We start from the raw sequence: 20,062 nt of genomic DNA on the forward strand, positions 1-20,062 counted from the left end.
AAATAATGAAAGGGAAAGGAAGGGAACGGAGGGGAGGGGAGGAGAGGGGAGGGGAGGGAGGAAGGAAGGAAGGAAGGAAGGAAGGAAGGAAGGAAGGAAGGAAGGAAGGGCTAGAGGGATGGATGGACGATGGATAGCTGGATGGAAGAAAGGAAGGATGGATGGATGGAAGAAAGGATGATGGGTTCATTGCTTTTGTCTGGGCTCTCTCTCCCCATCTACAATAGGAAGGTGTTGAACCTAACAACCTGTACAGCACTTCAAGCTTCCTGACCCCACATCTCTAGTTCAGATCGTCCCCTCCCCGCCCCCCAGCAGTACCAGAGCCTGCAGGTCCTGGGAGTCATGCAGCAGCCCTTCGGCCGAGATCATTCTTTCTGCCACCATCATCCCAAGCTGCCGGGCTTTGGGGCTGGAGCACTTCAGCTGGTCCACGAGGCAGTGCTGGAGGTCTTCCATTTGCTTCCAGAATGCTTCCATCTGTGCAACGAGAGGGAGCAGGTGGGGGAGAATGTATCTAACTAAGAGCCGTATGGTTGGGAATCACAATTCACACCGTATCACAAACAGGTTCCAAACCACTCTCACTTCAGAGCCAGTTTATCTCAGCGGTGGTCATGTTCTCTGGAGGCCCCTCCTTCTGGCTCAGAGGTGCCAGTCAGTTTCCCGGTAGCTCTCCAGCAAAGAGCAGGGAGCTGCTGCTAAGGCACCCGATCTCGAAGCTTGAACAGCTAAAGGCTGGGACAGGCTATGCTTCCTGTGTGGGGGTCGGGGGACGGGCACGATTTCCACAGTGTGCTCGAGGGGCGCCCAGACCTTAACAGGATTAAGTGTGTCCTGAAAATGGAAGCACGAATGACCGTTTTAACATGATTGTCCCAAGAGCACAAAAGAGCCCACGGCAGATGCTGCGGACCGTGGAAACATTCCGCTTGAAAGTCTGTGTCCTTCCGCGTCCCCCAGGGGCGGCTGGGGCTCGGGAGGAGCCGGGAATGCCGGGCTGCGTGCGGCCTCGGGACGGAGGGCAGCGGTGCCTGGAGCTGTCGGCTTCCTCTGTCCCCGGGCACGCGGGCTCTGTGCATCGCACAGTTCACGGCTGGACCGAGCATCGCTGGGGACGAGCAACAGGCTCAGAAAGGGAGCCCTTGCCCCAGGTCGCTGAGCTAATGGGACGAGGCAAATTTGGTTCAAGGCCCGCTGGGAGCTTCTTCTGGGCTCCACCTCTCTGACGCTTAAAGGGACACTTCTCGCTGGACAGGCATGGAGGGCTCAGGGTGGGTGGCCAGAGCCCACTGCAATCTTGCCACTCTGGCTGAAGGTGGAGGGAAATGACAACCTGAAACTGGCGAAGTCCAGCCACCTGCCTCCCAGAGCTGGGCACTGCCAGGAGAATGCCCACACCTCTTCAAAGGTTTGGTCTCCTGCCTTGGGGCGTTGGGGCCTCGGGGCAGCTCAGCAAACCCTTACCTGCGCCAGGGCAGCAGCTCATCCCATCAAACCTCCCACCACCTGCAGCTCACACCTGCTCTGTGCCCCTCGCCCATCAGACGCCCTCCTTTCCGGCTGCTCTCAGAGGATGTGGACTCTCAGCCATGACCTCCTGCCCACCCAGACAGTGCACACCAGACACAGTGCCCACCCAGACACAGTGTTCTCCAGACACAGTGCCCACCCAGACGCAGTGCACACCCAGACACAGTGCACACCAGACACAGTGCACACCCAGACACAGTGCACACCCAGACGCAGTGCACACCCACAGTGCACACCAGACACAGTGCACACCCAGACACAGTGCACACCCAGACACAGTGCACACCCAGACGCAGTGCACACCTAGACAGTGCACATCAGACGCAGTGCACACCAGACATAGTGCACGCCCATACACAGTGCACACCCAGACAGTGCACACTCAGACACAGTGCACACCAGACACAGTGCACACCCAGATGCAGTGCACACCCAGCAGCACTGTGGCTTCCCCTCCAACCCCAGGGAGCCAGGATGCTCTGTCTATCCTGAAAATCCCGGACTTCCCTTGGTGTCCGTGGCATCATTTTCTTCTGGTTCCTCAAGTCCCTGCACCACCTTCTTACCTTGATTCTCCTCAACCCTCGCTCCCTAACTGCAAGCTAGGACCTTCATTCTCCTGGCCCCTCGCTCCCTAACTGTGGGCTGGGTCCTTCATTCTCCTGGCCCCTCGCTCCCTAACTGCGGGCGGGTCCTTCATTCTCCTGGCCCCTCGCTCCCTAACTGCGGCCGGGTCCTTCATTCTCCGGGCCCCTCGCTCCCTAACTGCAAGCTAGGACCTTCATTCTCCTGGCCCCTCGCTCCCTAACTGCGGCCGGGTCCTTCATTCTCCTCGCCCCTCGCTCCCTAACTGCGGGCTGGGTCCTTCATTCTCCTGGCCCCTCGCTCCCTAACTGCGGGCCGGGTCCTTCATTCTCCCGGCCCCTCGCTCCCTAACTGCGGGCTGGGTCCAAGCTCTTTTCTCTGCCTGTTCCCCACATTCGTGGACCAGAGGTGTTGCCTCTGCGGGTGGTCACCAAAACTTTAGAGCACCCTCTGAGAATGCAGGCAGGGATGAGATGTCACTACCTTAGGGTACCCTCCCTTCACCATCTCCTCCTAAGGACATGCTGTCCATGTCCTCCTGCCTGAGCTTGGTGGAGGTCCGTCCCCAGCCCTGTCTCCAGATCAGCAGGCGGAACTCACCATCTCCCCTCCCAACCTGTTCTCCAGCTGGGCCCTCATGTCCGTGCATCTGACTCTGCACCCTGTCTCCCCCCTCACTGCACCCCACCCTGTAAGCTCCCATTCTTACCTCTCCATCCCACTGCAAACACCTTCCTGAAATTCCCACCGCCACTAGCCCAGTAGCTCTTTTTATTTTTCCTCTATTTTTTAAATTAATTTTTGTTACAGATGTTTCTCCTTTTCCCCCCCCAGACACCCTCCTCCCGATCCCCCTCGCCAAGCTTCTATGTCCATGGTTACACATTCATGCATATAAGTTCCTTGGTTTATCCCGCCCCTCCCACCCCTGCCCCTGCCCCCCTCCTCTAGGTCTGTTAGTCTGAACCATTTCTATGTCTCTGGGTCTATTTTGTTCATCAGCGTATTTTGTTCATTAGATTCCACAAATAAGTGAGATCATGTGATACTTGTCTTTCTCTGATTGGCTTATTTCTCTCAGCATAATACTCTCCAGGTTTCTCCGTGTCGTCTCAAAGGATAAGAGATCTTTCTTTCTCACAGCTGCATAGTACTCCATTGTGTACATGTACCACAGCTTTTTTATCCACTCGTCTACTGATGGACACTTGTAGCCCAGTAGCTCTTAACTGACCTCCACACAGCAGCCTGTGTGGTCCTTCTAACCAGAAAGGGACCGAGCCGCCCTCTGACCTCCACACAGCAGCCCGGCCTGCCCATCCCTGGTAGGAGATGAGGATCGAGGGCCAGTCTCTGCATCCTCGCTCTGCCCGCTCCTCGCCCCCCTGGCTGCTGCCTTCTCTGCCGCCCGCTGGCCAGCACCCACACTCCTCCCAAATAGCCTCTCCGTGGTCCTTTCTTCTACGAAGACTTTCCTAGCCCTGGGGAAACGAAGTCTCTCTCCGTTGAGCCTCAGCCCTCCAGTGCTTCCCTGTCACATTTGTAACCCAAAAGTCCTCCGGCTCACCGGGGGCTCCCCACCAGCCCTGCCTGGACCCGGCTGGCCGGCATCTCTGGGGCGGGGCCAGGTCTAAGTTCATTTTGAATCCCCGTCTCCAGCACAACGCCTGGCTGTCAAGGAAACGCTTGTTTACTACATAATACATGAACAATGGGTGGTGGAACTCAGAGGCAAGAGAGATGATCGAGGGGAGCCATCGTCACTGGGATTTGAACCTGCTTTTCTGAGTGGTGCCCGGAGGGGGGGCGGGTAGGGACACAGGCTTAGAGCAATCTTTGCTCTGAATGTTAAAAAGGTCTATCTAAAATTTAAACAAGGGGAATTGGTTAACAAGATAAAAAGACCCCTCTGTAAATTCTGTCCCTTAATTACACCTTCTCAATTGCTTAGTTCGGAAACTGAATTCCTGGCTCCCGGGAATCCACTTTGTTTTCTTTTTATCTTTATTGCTGAAAATATCACAGATGTCCCTTCTTTCCTCCCCCTTTGCTGCCATCAACAAATCGTCCAACAACAAGTGCTGGCGAGGGTGTGGAGAAAAGGAGACTCTAGCACACTGCTGGTGGGAATGCAGACTGGAGCAGCCACTAGGGAACACACTATGGTGTTTCCTCAAAAAATTAAAAATTGAACTTCCACTTGACCCAGTGATCCCACTTCTAGGAATACACCCTAAGAAGCCTGAAACACCAATCAGAAAGAATGCATGTACCCCTATGTTCATAGCAGCACTATTTCCAATAGCTAAGATCTGGAAACAGCCAAGTGTCCATCAGTAGACGAATGGATGAAAAAGCTGTGGTACATATACACAATGGAGTACTATGCAGCTGTAAGAAAGAAGGATCTCTTATCCTTTGAGACAACATGGAGGGACCTGGAGAGTGTTATGCTAAGTGAAATAAGCCAGTCAGAGAAAGACAAGTGTCACACGACCTCACTCATTTGTGGAACCCAGTGAGCTAAGTGAGCTGACCATCCACTTCTTTAATCTCCCCAACTGGGCTGTCTCCCGACCACGGTTATCTGCAGGGAAGAAGCCCCACCACATACGTTATCTATGAGCTGCTCAGAATATTCTCTCTCCTTCTTTTCCACTCCCGCCAGGGTGATGTACTCAGAGTCCCCAGCGCCCAGCACGTCTGTGTTTGACAGTCTGACCTGAAGGCCCTTTTCCAGTTCCTCTAAGTCCTGAAAAAGGCAAAGGAAAGAAAATAAAGAAAAAAAATATAATGTTCCTTAAATTCTAGAAAAAGAAATGCTTCATTTTCCACATTATCAAGTAATATTTCTTAGCCATAATGAAGTGCTCTGGGGGTTGCCCTGTTTAAGGTTTGATGATGGAAATCTGTTTTTCTTATTGAACGTGGAGCCTCTAGAATAATGGATTCTTTTCTTCTATAGTCCTCATCCCGACCCCCCCCAAATAGACCAGACTTAGAAAACAATGAAATGGTATCTTTCCATCCTTCTGAAGTCCTGGAAAATGATCTATTTAAACACACCCCAAGCTTGAGCAGGAAATAACATCAACGGTGATTCTCTTACACAGTGAATATGACCAACATTCTTATCCTTTCTCTGCTTCTAGTATTTTTTCACATTTTAATAATACACATTGTGCCCGGCTGGTGTGGCTCAGGGGTTGAGCATCGACCCATACACCAAGAGGTCACTGGTTCGATTCCCGGTCAGGGCACATGCCCAGGTTGTGGGCCCGATCCCCAGTGTGGGGCATGCAGGAGGCAGCCAATTGATGTTTCTATCTCTCTCTCTCCCTTCCTCTCTCTCTAAAATCAATAAAGAAAAAGCAGCCCTGGCTGGTTTGGCTCAGCAGTTAGAGCGTCGGTCCACGGACTGAAGAGTCCTGGGTTCGGTTCCTGCTAAGGGCATGTACCTTGGTTGCAGTTTGTCCCAGGCTCTAGGGCTCTAGTTGGGGTCATGTGAGTGGCAACCACTCGATGTGTCTCTCTCACATCGATGTTTCTCTCTCTCTCTCTCCTTCCCTCTCTCTATCCCGCTCTATCTGAATATAAATGCAAAAATGTCCTCGGGTGAGGATAAAAAAAATAATAATAAATAACAATACACAGTTATTTTTATGTACGTATACATACTTTTATATCTCTATATTGTGTTTAAAAAAGTGCATACTGTAATAAATATTTTTCAGTTACTAGAAATACAGGTTGAAGACTTACATTTTCTTGTTTTGAAAGAACCTTCTGGTAGAATTCATCATCAGACTTCTTTTTTGGAAAAAGGTCAAGGAGGCACATTTTAAAAATCTGAATAAACATCTATTGCCAAAAAGGGAAACATAACAAAAATCAAGGTTTAAACAATGTATCAGCCTCCCTCTACATCCACCTCCTCCTCCTGCCTCCCCTCCCCCCTCTCCCTCTCCTCCCCTCCCCCCCTCCCTATCCCCTCGCTCCTCTCCCCTCCCCCCTCTCCCTATGCCCCTTGTCCTTCTCCCCTCTCCTTTCGCCCTCTCTCTGGGTAAAGCGGAGCTGGTGCCCACCAGCAGGCAGGAACTGCTTTTCCATTTTGGGGTCTATGCCTCAGCTCAGTCTCTCTCCCCGCCGTGCTGGCCTCACCGTCACCCACACCAGCGCCCGAGCACCCCTGGGACTCAGTGCAGACGCAGCCCGTGTACCGCCCTGAGCCCTGAAGGGTGACCGCCCCCGCACCTACCACGCGCTCGTCCTGCCTCAGCGCCGTGTCCAGCTGCAGCAGGCCCTTTAAGTGAAGGTTGTAGATGCACAAGTCAAGGTCCGCGCTGCAAAGCGGCAAGAGAAACAGGTCTTGAGAGTGTTGGAGGCGGGAGAGGCACAGTGTGTGAGCGCATCCCGCTTCAGCCCAAGCCATGTGCGCCCGGCGGCAGGTTTTAAATTCTGCAACGTGCAGATTCCTAACAGCCACCCAGGGTTGGCGAGAAGGAATCAGAGGAGCTGTGTGAGACCCACTCCTGACCAGAAGTCATCAAGGGCAAAACAGGAAGAGACGGCAGGTGGGAGAAATTAAACTAACACTTCCTCCGTGTCACGTCACCTTTCTGAGTGCTGTGATGGAGACTTTCTTGTGCCCATTTTACAGACAGGAAACTGACTCAGGAAATCAAGGGTCAGAGAAATCAAGTCCTGGTCACACGGTCACAGGGGCAGATAAGAGGCAGGGTGTAAATAAAGGCCTTGGCCCTTTTTTCCCAAGTAAGCAAATGCAGTTTAAGCGACTACACTCGCCCACTGTTGTAAGTCCTCTAAATCCAAAGGCTCAGGAACAGCCTTGCCCGGCGAGTTGAGCCAAGTCAATGAGGCTCCGGTCCAGTGAAGTCCACCTTCAGGACCCTCACCAGGCTCAGGGTTCGAGCCCACTCTTTCCATAGCCCTGGGCCGTGTGTGGGGCCCCTTGAACTCACTGAACTTCGGAGCAGACAGGCCTGAGGAACGACCCCCAAACCCCTGCCAGGCTGAGTTTCTCGGGCACCCACCACACGCGGAGTCCTGCTCTAGGCTGGGTGGTTCGCTGATTTTGAGCGCGGGCAGCAGAGATAATGTGGAGGGGTCACACCTGGCTCCATCACCACCTGCTGGGTGACCTCAGGCAGGTCACTCAGCCTCCTGGAGACTCGTTTTATTCTTCATAACATGAGGACAGAAATAGCCCCCACCTGCTCAGGTCATTAGGAGGAACTAATTCATTGACTGATGACCGGTTATTCACCACTGAACCTGTCCCAGGCTCCCAAAGGCAGAAGAGACACGGCAGGGACCTGATCCTTGCGCTCAGGTATTAAGTGGCCCCTGCGAAGTGTGTAGCCCTCTGCCCAGCACACGGGGGCTTAATCAGTGCTGGCTGCTGCCATGCCATGCCCAGGGCACGCCACCGATTCAGGAGGCTGCCCCGAGTCTCTCCCGAGGCCCCAGTCTGACTCCATAACCCCCACGTGGTTGACACCACATGGCAAGTGACAGGGGAACACAGGGTCCCACTCAGACGCTGGGTGGCTGTGTGTCCCCGGCCGAGTTGCTTAACCTCTCTGGGCCCTCGTTTCCTCCTCGGACAGTATGACCACGGGCCTGGGTCCTCCACCGCCCCTTACCTCTCACAGGTCAGAGCCTCGGGGAAGCAGCGCACCCGCAGGAAGGCGCGGCCGAGGCACCTGTCGTCGCTGGTGGCCGAGTGGATGCTGGAGGAAGAGCTGCACTCGCCCTTCTCGGCCTGGCTCAGGCTCCCCAGGCTGCCGGAGGGCGACGCCTCCACCGGCTGGTGGGGCAAAACAACCTGCTTTAAGTTTTCGTGCAGAGACGGGTTGGAGGAACCGTCGGCCAGAGGCTGGGCGGCAGAAGAGAAATTGGACTCTTAGTGTTCGTGACCATCGGGAGTGTGGTTCGGTAACCCCCGCCCCCCATGCGCCCCCCATGCACCCCCCACCCCCCATGTACCCCCTGCCCCTCATGCATGGTGGCGGCTCCTAGGACAGCCAGGCAGGGCAGGCTGGGGGAGGCTGTGAGTGGACCCGTGTCACAGCTCTCTTGTCCCGAGAGGCCAATACTCTGCACCAGCCTCCTGCCCCTTAGCTATGAGTCTGCCTGTTCCCTGACGTCCCCCAGTGCCCGACGGCCCCCCTGACCTCCTCCACCTGTCCAGGCCCACCTTTCTCACTGCTTTCTCAGACCCTGGGGCCTGCTCTATCCACTGACCTGCTGACCACTTAGTTCTTCACTTCACCTTCTGCCCCCAGGCCTTCGGTGGCACCCCAGGCCCTCAGATGGGCTCAAAGAAATGCAGTTCCTGCCATGACCACAAGAGGTCGCAGCCTGGTACAGCGGGAGCAGGACTGTGTCCCAGAGGCTGGGACACCCTTCCTCTGCTGGGCGAAGCAGCCCTTCCCCCACACAGACCGCAGAGGCTACCTCCTCTGATGCCCAGCCCCCACCAGGTTCCCTGGCTCCTGGTCCTTGCTGTCTAGCCTGATACCACACACTGTCCCCCACCCAGACTGGGCAGCCTCCAGGGTGAGCCGATGCTCCCCTGACCCTGGGTCATCCCCAGGGGCCACCCTGGAGGCTGCCCAGCAGTGGGTGCGGATGATGAAGAAATGCTCCTGCTTTGGGGGTTCGCCCCTCCACCCACCGCCCAGAGAGCTAAGGAAGGAAGTGGCTCCCAATGTGTGTTCCGGGCAACGGTGCCACACGCTGTCGTTTCTGGCCACGTAAGCGTTCCACAGAAAGTCTAATTGGGGAAAGTCTGTGTTAAACAAGGCGGAATACGTTTTTGGTGCAGGAATTCTCAGAGCCTTCGACATGCTCCAGTTGTTCAGAAGTGAGTGATAATCGAGAAAACTGAGCAGGGACTGAGTGCTTAGACGTCACACACTGTCCTAAGTCCTTGTGTCTACTGTCCGACCTAACCCTCAAAACATTTCTCCCACTCCACAGATGAAGAAACTGGGGCCCCAGAAGTCGGGAAGTGGCCCGCAGTATACAGCAGGTGTGGGAGTTGGGACTGAGTCCGGTGACCAGGACAGCAGGCGGCACTCTCCTCGACTTTTGTGACCAGGAAGTTTTTTTTCACAGAACGTCTCACCGGCCAAGGGCTCCTTCGGGCACCATGAGACACCACGGGACACCACGGGACACCCTGCTCTCTGCAACACTCCTGGCGCAGGAAAGAACTCACGCCTTCAGGTGTAAGACCTGTAGCCAGGTTGGGGGGGGGGTGACTCTGGCCCTGCCACATTCTGTATTGTGACCTCAGGCAGGTCATTAGCCTCCCTGAGCCTCAGTTTCCTCCTGTGTAAAGTGGAGATGACATTATTATTTATCTCACGGGAAATGCCGGATGCAGGACAAATGCCTAGCACTCTGACTGCCTCACAGTGAGTGGCAGTAAGTGTCAGCTGCTGGCCTGAGTCCCAGGGACTGTGAACGAGGTGCTGGTCACTGTCAGTCAGTATCGTGTGTGTACTAGTGTGAAGCGAACAGGGTGGATGCTGCCCCCTGGTGTCCCCGGGATACAACAGCCTATGGTAACTCCTCACCTGGATGTACCATGGGCAGACCCTGACCACACTGTCATCAAACAGCCCCAAAGCGTCGCTCAGTTACAAAGCCTCACGTGTATCCCCATTAAAACGTCTTGCCGTAAAACCCTCACGTAGAACCCGAATTGCACATTTAATCCCGACTCCTCCCCCGACCTCTAGCACGTTACTGGATAACTGCGTTTCCAAGACGGAGCTCAGGACTCTCACCCGGAACTTCTGGTTGATGGGATAGACGACCTTGGCCTTCAGTGCAAAGGCGGTGATGTTGCTGCTGAACGACGGCTCGCGCTCCTGGGCAGGAAGAAGAACAGGTGGCGTGGGGGGCCCTCCGTACGACGACGGGTAGACCACCACGCCTTTCCAGAGTGCCACCTCCCATCTGGAACAGTGGCCCGGGGAAGGGGCGGCAGGCACATTCTGAGCTAACTACTCGCTTGGTAGGAAGGATGGGTGATGGATGGGTGAATAGGTAGGTGGATGAATGGACCAGATGCTAAACAAAAGGATGGACAGATGAACAAACAGATAGATGGCTAAATGGATGGGCAGGATGGACAGATGGACAGATGGATGGATGTGTGGATGGATGGATAAATGGAAAAAGAGGTGGATGGATGAGTATACAGATAAATGTGCAGATAGATGGATAGATGGATGGGCAGGTGAATGAACATAGGGACTGATGGATGAATGGATGAATAAATGAATTAATGGACAAATGGGTAGACAGAGGAATGTACAGACAGCTGGAAAGATAGACGAACAGGTGAATGGATGGATGGATGGATAATGGATGAACGCACAGATGGACAAATGGTTGGATGGACAGACTGACAGATGAATAGATGGAGAGACATGAATAGATGGATGGGGGAAGGATGAATGTACTGACAGGTTTTGGACGGACAGATATTGTATAGTACATTCATTTAATTCCAAGTCTTCACCTTCGGAAGAAATCAGGATTTAAGTAACATCGCAATACTCAACAAGAGTGTTCCTAAAAACTGTAAACCATGTCGTAGTGGGAAATTCACGCAGAATAATTTTAGCATCGCCACGGGTATAAACACTCCACGTGGCAATACACGCGCGGGACTTCGGATTAGACCCCGACTCAGAAAGCAGAGGTCGGGCAAGTCTTTTCATTCCCGGAGGCTTGGTCTCCCCAGACAGTGCCCAGGTGCTCTGTCCCCAGGACCCAGGAGGGGAAGCACCCGGCAGAGAGGCTGGCACAGGACAGGAGTGGCACTGGTCAGCAGCGGAGAGGAGCCCGTGAGGCCCTCTCAGGACCCGCCTCCCCGGGGCCTTCCTGTCCCAGCCTGCTCTGCACCCCCACACCTCTGTGCCTCCGCCCTGCCGGGTCAGCCCTGCCTCTGGGAAAGTCGGTGCTGGACAAATGCTTTGGAAGCAACCAGCAAGCGGACGCGGGCGAGCAGGCAGGCAGGCAGGAGCCTGGCGCCCAGACCGCGAACAGTTTGCACCCAGCGGTTCCGGAGAGGCTGGTGGGTGAAAACTGCACCCACTTCTACTTCAGTGCTTTCCAGCTAAACCTCGGGGACGAACCCCATGACAATGAGCAGATCACACACAGATTTTCCGCTTCCTCATGATGCGGAGGTTGAAACGGCACCTGAGACAGCATCTGGGCTCCTGTGTGTCTCCAGAGGGTTTCCCATGATGTCCCCTGAGCAGGGCAGGGAGGGGCGAGGACCCCGGTTCTTGTCCTTTCTATTCATCCCTCATGACTCACAAAAACAGCCTTGGATGACAAGAATGGGAAAGACCACCAACGTGTGTCACCTTCTTGAGCTTCAAGGGTCCGGCCACAGCGGTTATCGTCTCCATTTCTCACATAGAGCAGATGAGGCACAGAGAAGCCATGTGCCCAAGGTCACACAGCTAACAAATGCCAGAACTGGGGTTTGAACTCAGATCCCTGTTTCCGGGGGTGGGGGGGGGGGACCAAGGCGTAGAGGTGCAAGCCTTTCATTTCGTCCTCCACGGGGCAATCGAATGACCTTTAAACATGCAGTTGCCATCACTGCCCAGCCCGCGGTCCTCTCTGGCTTCCCTTCGACCCGAGGGGGGGGACGGCCCCAGCCCCCAGCGTCCAGTCTCGCTCTGCTTGGCGCTGTTTTAGCACAAAAGTGACGGATGGCAGCAGGAGCGAAGGGCTGTCTTCAGAACCGGCCGCGTAATCTGTGGGGCTCAGTACAACCGAGCACGGCGTCCTCCTCAGACGGGATGACGAGTTTCAGGACGGCAGAGTCCGGGAAGCGGGGCACCCCGACAGGACGCAGCCCGTGTGGCTTCACAGGTCGCAGGCCCGGGGCGCCGCCCTGGCGGATGTTCCGGTGGAGACACACCTGCCCCAGGAGACGAGGTGGACGCGGAAAGGGCACGGTGTCGACTCTCACGAGCAGAGCAGAGGGACGGAGTGGAAGGCTGAATAAGAGGAAGGAAGGTCTCTGCTTTCCAGGGCTTCATCTCCAACAGGGGAGACGCTGAACATGGAAAACGTAATGATGAGAAGAAAGGGACGTAGAGGCCCCGACGAAGCAGGACCTGGGGGGGGCGGGCCCTGAGTCTGTGCCGGTAAAATGCAGTCCAAGCTGATGGTGTCACCCCAGCCACGCGGGAAACCTCAAACTGCCCAGGCTCTTCCATCTGACTGCCGGGACAGTGCCACCCCCTCGAGGGCTGGCCCCAGGGACGATCACGGCACTTGTCAGCGGACGAGGGCCCAGAAGCCCTGAGCACGTGGACCAGGCAGCGACCAGGCTTCCGCCACGGAGCAGGACCGTGTGTGGTTCCAAGCTCTCCTGCAGTTCAGAGCCTCCGGGCTCTGACCATCTCCCCAGCTGCAGCCGCCCAACTACTCAGGAAACTGGATGTAGCGCCGATTTCAGTGGGAAATTTCTGCAGCCGAAGCAATGCAATTATTCAGAAAACTGGGGAAAGCAACTATAGAAAAAGAGAAGTCATTTCACGCACCGACACAGGGTGTTCTTTCAGCAGACACACTCAAGTGTCCACAAGCAGCCGGTCCTCCCGTCCCCCACACACGGGGCCGAGACGCAGACCGCCGTCCGGTCTCCCGCACACGGGGCCGGGACGCAGGGAGCCGTCCAGTCCCCCGCACACGGGGCCGGGACGCAGGGAGCCGTCCAGTCCCCCGCACACGGGGCCGGGACGCAGGGAGTCGTCCGGTCCCCCGCACACGGGGCCGGGACGCAGGGAGCCGTCCAGTCCCCCGCACTCGGGGCCGAGACGCAGACCGCCGTCCAGTCTCCCGCACACGGGGCCGGGACGCAGGGAGCCGTCCAGTCCCCCGCACACGGGGCCGGGACGCAGGGAGCCGTCCAGTCCCCCGCACACGGGGCCGAGACGCAGGGAGCCGTCCAGTCCCCCGCACACGGGGCCGGGACGCAGGGAGCCGTCCAGTCCCCCGCACACGGGGCCGAGACGCAGGGAGCCGTCCAGTCTCCCGCACACGGGGCCGGGACGCAGACAGCCGTCCAGTCCCCCGCACTCGGGGCCGGGACGCAGGGAGCCGTCCAGTCCCCCTGCACACGGGGCCGGGATGCAGAGAGCAGGGGCTGAGGCTGGGGAGTCACACACCCCAGAGCCTTCTGGAATGTCCTGTTTATTTTCGGCTGACCTAAGCTGTTTATCCAAACAGAGCCCGTGCAGGGAGCAGCACAAAGTATGCTCCTGGCTCCTCTCTGCATCAGAGGACACGGGAGTCACAGGTCCACCACCCTGGCAGGGCAGGCCCATGCACATTCTCTGACCGGCTCAGTCTGCAGAAGGCAGGGGCATCTGGGCCAGCCAGTCACTGGAACGGGCTGATCTTTAACTGAGGTCTTGGCAATTATTAGCTTGATCATGGGCAAAGCCCGGGCGTAGCCAAACAGTTCACAGGGAAAGCATTACTGGGTAGAAAAAATGAGTTAGCCTCCTGGGGAGGCAGAAGGACCTGGCTCCCTGCAAATGTTTCTGGCACACTTATTCTGTGGCAGGAATGATCACCGAGGTAACTCATGGGTGGCCTCGAGGAGCTGGCTGATCACTGTCAGCATAACGCTGGGAGGCTCAGAGAGGTTATGTTTCTTGCCCAACATCACACAGCAGACAGGTAGCAGAGCTGGGACTGGGTTCCAGGATCCTGGATTCTGAGCAGAGAGCCTTGCCCCACCGGCGGGCTCAGGCTGGACTGAGTGGGTGGCCGGGAAGGAGGTACAAGAAGAACCCATCTTTTAACATCTCTGTGAGAGGCTCAGGACTCCTCCTCCTAGATATTTACTTGGTATTTACTTAAAAGAAATAAAACAAACAAGCAAACTTATATGCAAACATACACAGAAGCCTTATTCAGAATGGCCGAACACGGCCAGGGCCACGCCGTGGCCGTCCCCGGGACGGGCTAAGCAATCGGAGGACGACTGACTGACAGGTGCGAGGCACGGATGAATCTCAGAAGCGAGGCGCTGAGGGAATGCAGGCCCAGGTAAAAGTCTGCAGCAGCAAAGCCGACCACAGCCCTGGAAAGGACAGCTGCCTCGGGCAGGGGCTGGGGGTGGGGCGTACACCGGAGAGGGGCACAGCGGCACTGAGAACTTTGCAGGGTGATGGAACGTTCCAGACCTGCGCATTTTACTGTATGTAAATTATGCCACAGAAAAGAAGCCTATTGGGACACAAGCTTGTCAGAGGCTCATCTGGATGACACTGTGCTGCAGTGGGCTGTAGGACTCCCAACCTGCACCCGGGCAGGTGAACCCACACACCCTGCTTACGTCCGGAGCCTCTGCCTCCTTTGAAGTCCGTGCTCCTCTCTTCCTCATCCTGGATGGGGAGCCGGTTTCCGAGGGGGTCTGCACATTAGACTCCAAATTCTTGAGCAGACTCTGAGCGTCATCTACCTAAAATCCAAAATGGGGGGAACACACTGAAGTCAGACAGCCCACTGGCCCTGGGACTGTGGCCACTGGGCTCCCACCCCAGCAGCTAGGTCTGCTCATCTCTGGGCTTCTGCTGGGCCAGGTGTGCACCGCCCTGCCTCTCACTCCCACCTGGGGGCCACTCCACCTCCTTCCAGACTGTCCGGGTGTGCACTGCCCCGCCTCTCACTCCCACCTGGGGGCCACTCCACCTCCTTCCAGACTGTCCGGGTGTCAGCCCGAGAAGCTACCAGAGCCCTTCTTGGCGTGTCCGCGCGCCCTGGAGGCAATACTTGGGGCAAAGCTCATTCCTGGGAGCTCCTTAATGCTTAACAGCTTAACTCGAGAAAGGCACATAAACATTAATTCTGTTATTCCCAATAACGTCATTGGATGCTTTTTCAGAAAATAGGTTAGATTACCTTAGTACCGAGTGGCTCTATTATGAACCACAGGTGATCATGCTGTGCGGATTCTGCACTTGCAAATTCACCCATTTGCTAAACTTTATTTTAACCCCCCAAAGCAACAGCTGGGGCACTGTTGTGGTCATTCCTGGGCGTGTGCAGAACGGTGAAAACTTTGAGATCCCTGATGTGTAATTTCCAACTGAGAACGAACCGCCCCTTGTTCAGCTCAGACTGCAAACAAGTGTCCTTTTTGTATCCTATTTAGAGCCTTCTTAAAAAGAAATGTTGTGCTTTCTGTAGGTGATTCTGTTGTTTAAAATGACCCCCAGGTGTAGTACTGCAGTGTGGCCTAGGGTCCCAAGCACAGGAAGACTGTGATGTGCCTGGGGAGAAAACACCTGTGGGCGACAAGCTTCGTGCAGGCCTGAGTTACAGCGCTGTTGGCCCCGAGTTCAAGCTTAAGGAATCAATAGTACACATTAAGCCCTGGCTGGCGTGGCTCAGTGGATAGAGCATTGGCCCACAAGCCGAAGGGTCACGGGTTCAATTCCTGATCAAGGGCAAGTACTTGGGTTGCAGGTTCAGTCCCCAGCCCTGGTCAGGGCATGTGTGGGGGGCAAACAATTGATGTGTCTCTCTCACATGATGTCTCTCTCTCTCTCTCTCTCTCTCTCTCTGTCTCTCCCCTCCTCCCCCTTCCACTACTCTCTCTAAAATTCAATGGAAACAATATTCTCAGGTGAGGATTAACAACAACAACAAAAAAAACACACACACAAAAACCCTAATACATATTAAATAACGTGTCTTTAAACAGAAGCACACATAAAACAAGGCTATGTGTTGACTGGTTAATGAAAATGTGACTAGTCTTGCAGAAACCCAGCCCTGTCTCTCCCCTCAGGGCAATGATTCAGTGTTTGCTAATTCTCTGTTTGCAGTGAACAATATTATCCACTGTATTTAAAATCCTATTATGTCAGAGACACTTATCGATCGCCTTTCGGACCACTGGCTGCTCACGATATAATCTCTGAACTGAAGAAACAGCAGTTGTTTATCCAGGAATCAGTCAGCAACTATTACGGAACATCTACTAAGCGTTAAGCCTTATTCTAGTCCTTGGGAACACAGGGAACAACATAAACAAAGCCCCTGCCTTCGTGGAGCTTACCTTCTAGTGACACAAGATGTAAACAAATAAAGAAATACAAGGTATATCAGAGGTGACAAGTGCTATAGAGGAAAACAATGGATGGGTGAACAGAGAGCGTTAGGAGGGGACGTCTTCTTGGGCAAGATGGCATTCAAGAAGAAACCTGATGAAGTGAGACAGCAAGCCATTCACGTATCTTAGGGAAAAGCTTTCCAGAAAGAGGGCACAGCCAGTGCAAAGGCCCTGAGGCAGGAGCATGCTCAGGTGTCCAGGGAAGCTGTGTGGCTGGAGCAATCCGGGTGGAGTGGAGAGGGGTAGATGATGAAGCCAGAGATGTAGGGGCTGTTTGTTTAGCATCATAGCTGCCCATTGCAGGGGTTCTGCCAGGAAAGCCCCAGTTGGACCATCCTACAGTAAAGACTTCAGGAGAAAAATCTCATCCACCTCACAGGGGAGCATCAGTGTTTTGCTCCCCAGTTAAGAATGACCAGGAGGCCAAGAGTCATCAGCCACTTGATTACAGACTCTACTATGAAAGACAAACACAAAACAAGCAGAAGAAAAGGCAAGCAGGAAACATACTGCAGCGGAAAAGAAAACGTCAACAAGTGTACCATCCTCAGAGACGAGAAAGGATCGCAGTCACAAACAGGAACAGGATGGTGTACACAGAACATTCTGAGGACAAGAAGGAACACAGTCAGCACTCAATAAGTGCAGCTATTATTTCCCCATCACAGAAGTCTTGAGCTGTTATAATGAAATGTTTACTGTAATCTGGAGGCTGTGACTGTCCAGCGGCAAGGGCGGGTCTATCCTGCTCATTGGGGGGGCATCTAAGAGCCCTGGCCAGGGGCTAGCAGTAGAAAGGTGCTGACGAACTTTTACTGCAGGGATGAAGGAATGAGGGCACGGATGCGGGCGACCTGATGCAGCAGGCGGACTCAGGAGAGGCTACCTAGGTAATGCACAGCGCAAGGAAGCAGACTGGACATTCAGGGGCGGGGATCCCCAGCCCTCCTGTCCACCATGCTGAGCTGGGCCCCTGCCAGCTTCCAGTCCGAACCCCTGGTGCTACAGATGAGGAGGCTGAGGCCGGAGGACTTTGGTGGCTGTCCACATCACAGGGCGGAGTGGGAAGGGAGGAGCAGGCACTTCTGGGGGACCCCAAGACCGTGCCCTTCTGTCACTCTGCGCTTCCCTCTGAAATCCTATCTCCAGCCTCCTCCTGGAGTACAAGGGGAGCCCGGGGCAGGACCGGTTGCGCGCCAAGCCCGGGATCACGCTCCAGTGGACGCAGAGTCCGGGCTCGCAGCCCCACCCGGGGTCCGAGGAAGACCGCTTCCCATGCTCCCCACATCCCGGCTGCCCCTCGGCCGACCCACCTGATGTCGTGGCCGCGGGCGGGCGGCGCGGCAGCCGAGCCAGAGGCCCAGGCCGAGGCCGAGCGCGGCGCCCAGCAGCACGGCGGGGGCCAGCAGGGCGGGCGCCGGCCGCACCGCGTCCCGGCCCAGCAGCAGCCGCGCGTCGCTCCCGCAGGCCGCCCCGCTGCGGGCCATCGGGGGCGCTCAGGCCGCGGCCCGGCCGCATCCCTCCGGCCGCCGCGCACGGCCCCCGTGCAGGGTCCCCGCCAGGTCGGCGACGCCGGACTCGGAGCCCGGAGGGGCCAGGGGCGCGCTCCCCGACTTTCGGCCTGTGCCGTCTCCTTCCTTCGTCGCCTCTCCGGGGTCCCTGCGCTGCCTGAGCCAGAGGGAGGAGCCTGGATCTTCCGCCCAAAACTTTGAGCCACCCCCGCCCCAGCCCTGCCTTTGTACTGAGCATGCCCGGCGGGAGGCGCGGTTTTCAGCGGGAGAACTTTTCGGAGGATCCTTGGTTTACCCGGGCCTCTGGACTTCCAGCGGAGAAGGGGTCCCCAGCAACGAAGGGGGTGTTGCTCGGATACGTTTATCGAGCGCTCAGCATATGCCAAACCTTTAGCCTGACGAGCTCAGTAACTTTCTCAACAACACTCTGAGATGGGTACTATTATCCGCCCATCTTCGGACGAGGCAGCTAGACGAGTCAGGTGACTCCACCAGGTCCGACCCAGCCTTGCCTCTAACCTCTACCCTCGGCCACCCTTGGCTGGTGCAGTCTACCACTGCCTCAAGTTCAGAGACAGTGGTGGGCTGCCCTCACTTATTCGTGGAATAGAAGGAACAAAATACGCAGATGAACAAAATCGATACAGAGACATGGAAGTAGGGAAGAGACTGACACACCTCGGGGGGAAGGGGGGTGGCACGGGGGAATGGAAAGAGATAAACCAAAGAATTTATATGCATATATGCATAACCAATGAACACAGACAACAGTGAGGTGAAGGCAGAGGGTGGGGTGTCAATGGGGGAAAAAGGAGGGACATCTGTAATACTTTCAACTATAAAGAAAAAAAGGACCCTGTGTTAATGCCTTTTCTTCCGTGGATGGTCAGCGCTTCCCTCTGAGACGGTGGACAGAGAGATCGTTACACCAGGCCCAGGAGAAATGCAGCCCTTCCTGGTCATTCCGTCCCTCAGCATTTGCAGAAAACCTGCTGATCCAACCAGCCCCAGGCAGCGAAGAGCCAGACAAGGTCAGGCATGGAGGCTCTCAGGCTGTTGTGGGGAGAAAAACAACCAGATGAGTTCAGCATCTCTTCTTTCTTTAAGCAAACGTTTACTGAGCAGCTACTAGGTGCCACCTTTTGTCCCAAGAGCTGAGGGTACAGCGCCGAACACACATGTGTACACACAGGTACACACACTCTTACAGCTTGGAGCTCAATCCCCCCTGAGGGCCGGGCCGGGGGACCACCACGAGTGGCTCCAACGTGCAGCTCAAGTTTTTCATCATTTCCTCATCAACCCTTCCAGGTGGGCAGGATGAGCAATGTTACAGCTTTAGTTATTCTAGACGAAGAAACTGACAGCTAAAGAGCAAAAGTCACTAGCTCAGGGTGTTGCCACAAGGAAATGGGACAGCGGTATCAATGCCCGTGTCTGTCCAGCTTCGGGGCTCACACTACGCTAGGCAGTGCTTCTTCAATGTTTCCTTGGAAGCATCTCCAAGGCTCCTGGGAATGTCTGTGGGGGCAATAACCTGGAGTCCTTGCTTTAGGCTGCCTGTTTCTTTGGTGACTCAAGCTTTAGTTTTAAAAATGTAGTGCTCTTTGCATTTTACTGTATTATAAAGTTGCTTGAATGTTAAAATCATCTTTTAAATTACTCATTGTCAAATAGAATTGATGGTCCAGTAATGTGCTAGGATTTAGCCTTTGGCTGTCTGGTTCCTGGCACACTGCCAGGCACCCTCTGACGGAAGCTTAGCTAATAAATTCTCAGATTCCCAAATCCCACCATCTTGTCCAGGTCAAGCCAGGGAAGGCCTGTCCTTGGAGGGGGAAGGGGACTGACAGCAGCCAGGCTTCCTGGCCTGAGGCTGCCCTGCAGGAAGGCTGCAGGAGAGGAGCCTTCTCCCCAGCAACAGGTGGGAACTGTATGGAGGCCCACAGGGGCAGGAGGAAGCAGAGGAAATGATCTGCCAGGCCTTGCTCTCTTATCTCCCCTCTTCCCTCCGGAGCAAGGCACAGCCTGTCCCCGCAGAAAGTTCGAGATCGGGGACTTTGCTCAGCGGCTGCCTCCTGGCTCCAGACACCAACTCCTCTCTCTGGTCCGCCAGACATCCTCCTGTAGCTGGACTACCCTCCCCTGGGGGTGTGTGTGTTTGGGGGTGGGGGCTGCCTGGGCAGGTCCAGGGGCTAATCCTCAGCAGGGGCTCAGGCAGTGGGTGCCCAACTGG

At 55.4% G+C, this 20,062-nt stretch overlaps 1 protein-coding gene across 1 annotated transcript in view; it reads right to left on the reverse strand.

Annotated features, from left to right (window-relative positions):
* EVC (EvC ciliary complex subunit 1) overlaps positions 1-17,802 on the reverse strand; it is a 52,940-nt gene extending 35,138 nt beyond the window's left edge. Inside the window, exons 1-8 of the mRNA XM_036281165.1 lie at positions 17,629-17,802; positions 14,534-14,659; positions 9,939-10,022; positions 7,785-8,017; positions 6,377-6,461; positions 5,881-5,979; positions 4,733-4,870; positions 322-480 (exon numbers count right to left, since the gene is read on the reverse strand). Of these exons, the coding sequence (XP_036137058.1) occupies positions 322-480; positions 4,733-4,870; positions 5,881-5,979; positions 6,377-6,461; positions 7,785-8,017; positions 9,939-10,022; positions 14,534-14,659; positions 17,629-17,802 (1,098 nt within the window). The remainder of the gene's footprint in view (positions 1-321; positions 481-4,732; positions 4,871-5,880; positions 5,980-6,376; positions 6,462-7,784; positions 8,018-9,938; positions 10,023-14,533; positions 14,660-17,628) is intronic.
* Between the last annotated feature and the right edge of the window lie 2,260 nt (positions 17,803-20,062).

This window comes from Molossus molossus, unplaced genomic scaffold (genome assembly GCF_014108415.1).
Source record: "Molossus molossus isolate mMolMol1 unplaced genomic scaffold, mMolMol1.p scaffold_m16_p_1, whole genome shotgun sequence".
Lineage (NCBI taxonomy): Eukaryota > Metazoa > Chordata > Mammalia > Chiroptera > Molossidae > Molossus > Molossus molossus.